This window comes from Brassica oleracea, chromosome C8 (genome assembly GCF_000695525.1).
Source record: "Brassica oleracea var. oleracea cultivar TO1000 chromosome C8, BOL, whole genome shotgun sequence".
NCBI lineage: Eukaryota > Viridiplantae > Streptophyta > Magnoliopsida > Brassicales > Brassicaceae > Brassica > Brassica oleracea.
Window position 1 is genome coordinate 12,597,087 of NC_027755.1, and position 10,228 is coordinate 12,607,314.

The 10,228-nt window shown below is 39.5% G+C and overlaps 1 protein-coding gene across 2 annotated transcripts; it reads left to right on the forward strand.

Moving 5' to 3' along the window:
- Positions 1–999: 999 nt before the first annotated feature.
- Positions 1,000–2,842, forward strand: LOC106309701 (myb family transcription factor APL). 2 transcript variants are annotated; one of them, XM_013746800.1, is made up of 6 exons: positions 1,000–1,323; positions 1,437–1,513; positions 1,593–1,647; positions 1,752–1,830; positions 1,920–1,989; positions 2,234–2,842. In XM_013746800.1, exons 1-6 carry the CDS (start codon positions 1,140–1,142, stop codon positions 2,624–2,626), a joined length of 858 nt encoding a protein of 285 aa, XP_013602254.1. In that variant the 5' UTR covers positions 1,000–1,139; the 3' UTR covers positions 2,627–2,842. The 2 variants fall into 2 exon arrangements, with proteins under 2 accessions (XP_013602254.1, XP_013602255.1); XM_013746801.1 differs by having other exon boundaries at positions 2,243–2,626.
- The last annotated feature ends 7,386 nt before the right edge of the window (positions 2,843–10,228 follow it).

Genomic DNA, 10,228 nt, shown 5'->3' on the forward strand with positions numbered 1-10,228 from the left:
AAAAAAAAATTGTTGAACTTTCAATCCTAAACAGTTCTAATGTGAAACTATCATCAGGAAAAGTTTTAAACAATTTTAAAATCAGTTTCAGATTAAGAACAGGTTCAAAAAAAATTCAGGTTCCAGATTTTAAAGAGTTTATGGTTTCTGGTTTTATTTTATTTGCAGAGACATGTTGCTAAATATAGCTACATGGCTGCGGATGAGAGTATTTAATACTTTATGGGTTTTAGATGAGTTTTCGATTATACCTGAAAACTTTTGATGGGTTGATCGGTCTATCAGTTAGAGATCTTCCTAGTTAGCTGATGGATTGCTCGGAATTATTGTTTTTGTTGCTACTTGTTGGAATAGGAGACTGGTATATGGTTGAGAGAGATTTTAGTTTCTGGAACAAATTTTCTGCCTGTATTGTAGCTGAGCGTGGGGGCGCGTCCAAACTTCGATTGATGCGGGGTTAGCGGCGTTGGCTTCGTCTCGTCAAGAGCTTTAATTTGGTATCTGGCTCGTTGTCTGGATCCGCCGGAGTTGAGGGATAGAGCTGTTTGAAGTTTGTCGGGAATTAGGGTTTTTACTGCTCGGATTTATTTCTGGTTTTTAGGGTTAGGGTTTATGAGAGCAACGTCGTGCTGATAACGTGTTGTAAATGAAGTGTTGGGGAAATACTTTTGTTATCATTACTGTCGACCAGAAGGTCCATATATATACAAGGTATTAGACCGTCATAAGGTCATGTTTATCCTAACAAGATAAAGATAAGAATAAACACTATGTTACAGATATACATGGAATATATACTAGATAAACACATAATCTCTGGTTGTCTTTATCATGTCCCGGATTGGACATGCAGTACGGGCTGGTCGATAGTCGATCATCATTTGGTTTATAACAGCTTTCGAATAGTGAATTTCTGTCTCTAAAAGTGGTTATAGAAAGCAATTACTTTAAAACAGAATTAGAAAAAGAAAGAATGTTTTTTAATCTGAAAAAGTTGTCCGAATGTAACTAGCTCGTCTCATCGCTGTCTTAAAAGTTCAGGATTGGACCCGGCCTGACCCGTATAGGAACCGAATACGGAATACCCATCTCGGCACTGCCAGAAATCTGCATCACATTCCCCGGGAAAAGAAAAGAAAATGTACTCGGCGATTCGGTCGTCGCTTCCGCTGGATGGCAGCATGGGAGAGTATTCCGACGGAACCAACCTTCCCGTCGACGCCTGCTTGGTCCTAACAACTGACCCCAAACCCCGCCTTCGCTGGACTTCGGAGCTCCATGAGCGATTCGTCGACGCCGTCACCCAGCTCGGCGGACCCGACAGTGAGTATCCATTGCTGTTTTTGTTGTTATGTCTTTCTTCTTTGCTTTAAGATTTGGTTGCAAGATCTGTTTCATTCGCCTGTGACTTGTCTCTGTGTGTGTTTTGATTACAGAAGCAACGCCCAAAACGATAATGAGAACGATGGGGGTGAAGGGTCTCACTCTCTACCACCTCAAATCTCATCTTCAGGTTTTAATAAATATCTATTTTTTATTACTGTTTACTCGATTTCAACAAAGCTCAGTGCTTTTACTGTTCTGGTCGGTAGAAATTCCGCCAGGGGAGGCAATTATGCAAAGAATCAACTGAAAACTCTAAGGATGGTATTCTTATTCATCTAGCCTTCCCTCCATTTAGATTCTATAGCTTCTTATATTATGGAAAATGGTTGTCATCGATGCACTTGTGGACTGATATCTCTATGCAGTTTCTTGTGCTGCGGAGAGTCAAGACACAGGTTCATCTTCAACGTCATCCTTAAGATTGGCTGCCCAGGAACAGAATGAGTACGTTTACGTGTCTTCGTCTCCAATTTCAACCTAGTGGCTGTTAATGTTCTATGTATGAATACTCCCTGCTTTCCGTTTTTTTCCAGGAGTTACCAGGTTACTGAAGCTTTGCGTGCCCAGATGGAAGTCCAAAGAAGACTACACGAGCAACTAGAGGTTTGCTTTCTTGTTTGAATTCACTAAAAGTTTTGAGAGATTTTGATTAAGGAGAGACTTATCACTACTCTCAACCAAATCCTATCCCTAAATAACTTAACTCACAACAGCTTTAATTTGCTACGTTGGTAGACATATAGCTAAGAGTTGAGCAGCTTAAATTCTTCAAAACATATCAGAACGATACTAGTTAGGAAATCACAATTTCACATTTTAGTAACCGCGTTTGATTGGGGTTCATTAGTATGGGCAGGTTCAACGGCGACTACAGCTCAGGATCGAGGCACAGGGGAAGTATCTTCAATCAGTTCTAGAGAAGGCTTGCAAGGCTATAGAGGATCAAGCTGTTGCGTTCGCTGGGCTAGAAGCAGCTAGAGAAGAGCTTTCAGAGCTAGCCATAAAGGTCTCCAATGGGAGCCAAGTCCCATTCCACACAACCAAAATGACGGTTCCGTCCTTATCCGAGCTTGCTGTAGCGATAGAGCACAAGAACAACTGTTCAGCAGAGAGTTCGCTGACTTCAATCCCGGTTTCAGCTACTTTGATGAAGAGGCATAGGGGTGTGTTTAGAAACGGAGAAAGCGTTGTTGTGGGTCATGAAACTGGCTGGGTTATGCCTAGTAGTAGCCTTGGATGAAGGTAGAGAGGCCAGATTTTAGATAATTTGCTTTCTTCTCGTAATTTAAACTTGAAAACTGTCAGCTAATGTATAAATTTGTTGAAGCTCTAGTGTCTCCTTTAGTTTTGGTGTATTATTTTGCTTCATCTTTCTGTATAATTATGGGATTTAGTTAGGGAGTTTATGTTTGGTTTGGATGATGCAGAACAAGTAAGAACAAGCAATTTTGACCAAGTAGATGACAAATACAGTAAATAAATTATGTCCTATGTCCAGCGGCGATTGTGGATGAGGAGCCATTTCTTGCATTTTGGTGTTAAAACCAAATACTATTACTCTAGCCTACCTTTTGCGCCCTTACGCCCTTACTCGGGCTTGATATCATGTTTGTTTAGTATCGAAAGTTTTGCTTGACATCCACTGCTTCTACTCTGCTCTCTTATTGTATAAATGTAAAACCTGCTCAATATGGTTCAGAGTTACACTCTATAATGCTTGAGAATTGCATCCACTGCTCTATTTTTGTTGTGTGACAAAAAGGCATCCACGTCTATCCACAGTACCATTTTCTGTAGGTAGATATATGCATGGGAGAAGGCTGGTACTACGATTTTCCTCGCAAACACTTCAAAATTCCCCACCTGATTTTTGCATGGGTACGAAACTCAGCAACTTTTAAGTTTTTAGTTTTGATAGATACAGTAATGAAGAAGACGAAAACCTAAGAGAATAATTGAATATCGGCTTGAGAAACTTGGTTTGAAAAAGCAAGCGTTTCTAACGCTAAGCGCCACATAGGGAGGACCTCAACGCCTAATTGCCAGGCAAGATACATAAACCCCTGGCTTAATCTTACTTTTCCTAGCTTTTGTTATTTTCCTAAAGCTTTAGAAGTGCCGCTTTGTTGTACCTATACATAAAAGTAGATTTGATTCAAAATTGTACAATTAACAAAACGGTTTTGGAAGAATATTTAGTGTATCAAAAAGTATATATTCTTTTTACCTATTAGGCTTGTAGAGGAGGGTATCCACAATCCCAATAAGGCAGTATACACTTCCACTAACCCTAATTCTTCTCTTATATAATAACCCTACAAACTTTAAGTTAAAATCATTAGCTTCTCTTCTCTTGAACTTACGGCATAGCTTATCCTTTGCAAGGTTTTTAGTTGATTAGTAACTATCTTCTTTACGACAGTAGCTTTTTCTCATTCCTTGTTTATATCATAGTTTCTTCCTTTTTAAGTCAGTAGCTTTTTCTTTATTATAAGTTATTTATCAGGTCTTGTTTATATCATAGGCTCATAGCTTTTCTCATTCCATGTTTGTTTTCGTTGTAGTTGTGAATTGTGATCATGTCTTGTTTATATCATTGCTTCTTCTTTAATGTCAGTTTATGATCACGTCTTATTTATAGTTAATAGCTTTTTTTATTACATGTTTGTATATGTTGTAGTGGTGACAGAGCCGGTCTTGAAGAATTGGGGGCCCTAATCTAATTTTTTTTACTACAAGTTTATTTATATTCAAAGTTTTAGCAGAAAAAAGTTTATTTATATTCCCTTTATATTTTTTCATAAATTTTACTAAAAAATATTTTATATTATAGCCATAGTAATGGTTTTCCTTAAGAAAAATAATTTACAAAGAAAATTATGTCGACAAAGAAAAAAAATCTAAGTAACAATAGGTTTAGTTTCTTAAAACGTATTCATGTAAGTGAGTTTACAAAGAAAATTATTTCTGATGACTGATAACAGAAATATTTTATTCTGTAATGTTAGTTTAGTTTACAAAAAGTAACTCAGTTACACAAATATTTTTTGAAAATGGGGGCCCCTTGGGATGGAGGCCCCATTCAAATGTTTCACTTCACTCCCCACAAGCCCGGCTCTGAGTGGTGATCATGTCTAGCGCTGGCGCTGGATCATCTCAAGGACGAGGGTCTCACGGAAAAGGATTCCAAGGAGAAGGACAACAAGTGGATCCATGAAAGAAGTATGGAACCATTGTTGATAATAACATCAACCATTGGAAGTGTATCTTCTGCTATAAGGTGTTAATTGCTGGAGTTTTACGCTTGAAACAAAATCTTGTTGGAGGGTATAAGAATGCAAAGAAGTGTGCAATCTGTCTAGAATATGTCAGAGTTGAGCTGCAGAACTACATTGCAAGAGAGTCTGAAGAAAGAGCAGCTCTATCAATGAAGTACCAACCTTCCGGGCATGAAGATGACGTGGAGGACTGGGATGGTGATCAGCCATCACGAAAGGCTTGGAAGAGGAAGAACCGTGGACCTTTGAATAAGTTCGTGATGTCGCTACCTCCAGACATCATGAAAGGCGGAAAGAATATGAAAGGGTTGTCTGGTGCTTGTGACAAGGAGTTAAAAGACAAAGTTTGTGAAGGCACAGCAAGGTGGTTTTACGAAGTTGGCATTTCTTTTAATGCTGCCACACATGACAGTTTCTAGGAAATAACAGACCTGATTGGGGAATATGGTATGTGGTTAAAGCCTCTTTCAATGTATGAGCTCCGGTTCTCTTTAGTTCAAAAGGAAGTAGCAAATGCTCAGGCTCAGTTGGTTCCTAACAGGGAGGAGTGGGCAGTGAAAGGATGCTCTATCATGTCTGATGGATGGCGTGATTCTGTGGTGCAGATAAACATAGTCAACTTCCTGGTTAACTCACCTAAAGGCTCAGTTTTCACCAGAAGCATCTTTTGACTTGATAGCTTATGCAATGTAGCTAACTTGTCCCTTAGTGAAGGTTCTCCGGATGGTTGATGGTGAGAATGGGGTACATCTGCAATGGATAGGGCTAAAAAAACCATTGCTAAGAGTTTCAATGGAAGAAGGAGAAGTATGAGAAGGTCTTTGAGATGATAGACAAGCGCTGGGACTGCATCTACATCAACCAGCAGCATGTTATTTCTTCAATCCAACTGTTCATTATGCACATCATACTGATGTTTGTGGTGAGGAAGTGGAAACTGGATTGTACAAATGCATCACAAATCTGGTTCGAGACAGTGTTGTTCAAGACATGATCATGGTGGAGCTTGAAGTTTTTTAAGAATGCAAGTGGGCTCTTTGGTCTTTCCATGGCTATTAGGCAAAGGGAAATGAAGTCGCCAGGTATGAAAGAGTTGTTTTAAGCACTGCATGTTTGTTTCTTAAATTGAGTATGAAAATATGTTTTACAGTTGACTGGGGGTCAAAATACGAATCACCAGCTCCAAATCTCAGAGATTTTGCAGTCAAGGTGCTTAGTCTTGCATTCAGTGCAACAGGTTGTGAAAGATGGGTTGTAAATTTTCAGAATCTCTACATTTACATTCACTTTACATGAACGTGTATATGACTGAGATTTGATAAAACACAGCTTCATACCAAGAGAAGGAACATATTAGCTCAAAGCCGATTGAATGACATGGTGTTTGTCAAGTACAGTCGTGCTTTGCAGCGCAGGATGAAGAGATATGATGCAAAGGATCCAATTGAGTTGGATGAGATAAATGATAGCAATTAATGGCTAATGAGGAAGATGGATGGGAACCCGTCCAGTGATGAAGATGGATGGGAACCCGTCCAATTATGAAGATGATGATTTTTGTCCATGATGATGAGGACTTGATATGGAGTGTGGTGAGCGAAGCAGTAGGAGCTGAAGAACCAAGCTACACTACTAGAGGAGCAAAAGCTTCTAGCTCGGCTAAGAACAACAAAGGAAAAGGAATTACGAGTTCTTCAACTCAGGGCAAGCACCATGGTCTATCACGATCTCATTTGGAATTGGTTGATGAAGATACTAGAAATATTTGGAGTTTGAGGAAAATGGCTATGATATTTCCTGAAGTTTTCATTTGCTTTTGAATTTAGTGTTTATCTAATGGTGTTTTCAGCTTTTGAATTTAGTGTTTTCATTTGATATTTTTCAGTTGTTGTTTTGCTATATGAATCTTTTAGTTTTATTTATGGATTTGGTTTTTTCAGTTTCCATCTTAGCATTCTTATATTTACGTAATATATATATAGCAAAAGTTTTGAAGAGTACCTTTTGTTGCAGGTACTCAAGGCACTAAGCTCCAACCTCTGCGCTTCTTCTCGCCTTGCGCAATTTCAAACCAAGCTTGGGAAGAGGTTTTTGAGTTTCCGTTACAAGTCCCTGATATTACGTGTATACGTACACCAATTAACCTAATGTGCACACTACCACAATCGAATGGTATGTCGATGTAGCACATTAGGATCGAATCCACAGAGACCAACGATTACACTTTCTTTATGGGATCAATACTTAGCTAAAACAATATGGGGATTTTAAGATTTGAGGGTTTCGTGAGAAACAAGTAACAAGATTAATTACAGTATTCAGATAATTAAAATACTAGCCTAGGGTGGTTTGATCGGGTGTTAAGCAAGTGTGAGCCAAACAATTATTCAAGTTCAATTAAGAGCAAGTCTAGAACTCGGATCACTCAAATAGAACAGTCCACTGTCATGGTACTGCTCCTTATGCTGATCGATCTTGATACCTAAACTCTCGTTTGGATCAAGACGCGACAACAAGCAATAGAGATCAAGTCCAATATGTTCACAAAACACCCAAACATCTACTTTCGCTGGTTAGGGATGCAATGCCCATTCATAACAGATTTAGCAACCTATTACACGGTTAATGAACAGGTTAAACCTAGGATCTAACATTAAGCGGCCTGTTTAATACAAGCATTAAGAAAAATTATGAATGAAGACAATCAATGGTTTCACTTATCTATGTTTAACTCACGGATCTAACACCCAAACACCCTAGACTAAGCAAGTTGACTACTCAGCCATGAACAGATAAAACACAGAGACAGACACTTAATAAAACATGTGTAGATAAAATAGAATAAGGGTTCAGGGGGTTCTTCTCTATCGTGAGAGAGATGGAGCCTTCTCCATTTATAAAGTATCAAATCACAAATCTCTCAAAGCCCAAGTCTGGTTCCTTGTGTAAAAAGTAGCGTAGAATGTAAAAAGAAAAACAAAAATATGATATATCAAAGCCACAGGCGGCTGGGAGAAAAAGATGGGATAATTAGGGCAAATCCCGTAATGACTTATAGTTTCCTTAAAAATCTATACCGCTGGAACATGCAATTGGGTTGCTCCGCTCTATCCGGAACAGTCACTCGGGTTTCTCCGCTATCGGGTACAGTCACTCAGACTGTTCCGCGTGAAAATCTCCAGATTGCATTCTTTTCTGCATCTTTGTTCCAACTGGTGCATCTCCCATCCAATGCAACTCCAGAACTGTAATGACTTTTCAAGGACTGGGAAGACTCGATAACGACTTGAAAACCAATTAGAAAACAAATATACAAGATGCCAAAAACACCATATATCAATTCCCCCAGACTTAGATCCTTGTTTGTCCTCGAACAATGTCAAGTATCAAGAACATGGAGAAAGGGTTGAAAGTGGGGGAACTCTCCTATTCTCAGCAACCATACTTTAACCACGAATCTCTGAACCATATAAGCAGTAAAACTAGGCCAACACACCCTTAACGGAACCCCACTGACTGCTGTTCAAAAATCGGCTCCATACTCTACATCTCAAACCTGAAAAAGCAACACTATCGAGACAGAACTCCCTACATTCATTTAAGTGTAGCGTTAGCTTCTCATCACAGACACTATTCAGGGTAGACGGGCTAGGTGTTAAATAGGCTATTTAATGGTGGAGTTAAAAGTGTTTAGGGGTTACCATTTCATTGTAGAGGATGCAGGATATCGCAAAAATGGAAAGAGAGGATAGATCCATTTGATGGCCACAGCCTCTACTCGTTTTTGCTTTATCTGGTGAGACTGTTCTGATGACGGAACAGGCGACTGATTGTTCTGCTTTCTACTTTCCTCTACATACTCTTCAATACTTGGTACCAACTTCTTGCTCGACCTTCCAAGTGGCTCATGTTTCTTTGATTTCTTCCCCTTCTCAATCACCTTATTTTCGTTTTGTTTTTTTTTGGTGATGTGACGGAGAAGGAGGTAATACATGATGGTTCTGAGTGCCACTAGTGGTTCTGATTTCGCAACCATTCTGGTTCTCCGCCCCTGCTCTTGCGCAGTTCATTGGTTTTGGAGCGGTTGCTCCCTAAATCTGCTTGTTCTTCTTTTTGAATGAATTTCTGCAGCAGTATCGAGTAAGAGGCTGTGTTGATCCTTTCCTCTCCGACCTTTTTGCACATATCTGCACATATGACACTGAAAAAAAAATGCATGAAGGTGGAATAAAGGCTAAGGTGCAGGGTGGGAACTAGCTAAAGATGAGCTAGCCACACAGGATCAGCAAGATGGATAAAAATGATAAGAAGTCCTGAGTGTGTTCTCGTTTCCCTGATCTAATGCCCATAACAAGAAGAATTTCAGTCAAGATTAGGTTCAAGTTAGGTGGAGTTAAGTCTACCCAGTGTAACCTGATCGACTGAGAACTTCTGGAGAATCAAGCGAGATATGTCAGGGTGTTCCAGATCCACATGTGTGTCTTTCGCCACTGCTAAGGTCACTGAATAAGATAACTAAAGCACGAGGTGGTCAGTGATCAACACGGAATAAGGTCCTAATTCCCACAAAGTTTTGACTGACTCGATCATAAAATCTGACTCAAACTGACTCAAAAGAAAAACAAAAGAAAGAAATGAGTTAGTAAACGACAAAAACCCTCCCCAAGACTTAATTCACACCGTCCCTGGTGTGAAAATAAATCAGAAAAAAGGTGAAAACAAGAATAAAGGTTTTTTTTTTGTGAGATACTTACCTGAGTGGAGCGGGCGCTCCAAGAAAATTCGGGGTGTTCCATCGCAAGATCTCCGCCTGGAGCAGTTGCTCCTTCAGCAACCCAAAATTTTTAAGTATCTCGGATTTTTCTGCTTTTTGACCTGAGACTCAATAAACTAAAACGAAAAATAAGCAAACAAAAACAAAACCAAGTTATATTTACACTTACCAGTGGGTTGCCTCCCACCAAGCGCTTGGTTTAAGTCACTAGCTTGACTTGGTGATGACTGGGATCAGTCGGGTTGAGCATGAGGGCTTGTTCCAAAACAAGCTCCACAATCATACATGTTCAGCTTCAAGACTCACTCAACAACTCTTTTACAGCAGCTTCCCCTTTCTCTTTCAGCTTATGTGTGAAAATAACTCTGACTTTAGAGAAAGGTTTAGAGGTACCCTTGCACTTTACCTCATACTCAATGTATTTCTCATCACACAACCGAGGTATCAAAGTCATCATAGGGTCACCCTTAACCCTTTTCTTTTGGACTTTTTCATTCGCCTTTGCATTCCCACTGAGTTTCTTGGTATCAGTTTGAGGATCTCCATCCATGACTTTTTTGATCTCACCTTTTTTACCAAGCTCCTTCTTAGGAACAATTTCCGGCTGTTCTCCACTAACCACTGAGATGCAAGAGGCGTATTGAATTTGTAATCTGGTTGGGACAGCCTTGTAGAAAACCTTCTTGTTGATGTTGGAGAGAGAGACTCTCTTATTAGGCATGTCAACGATCGCTCCCACTGTAGCCATAAATGACCTTCCAAAGATCAAAGGCATCTCATGATCCTTGCT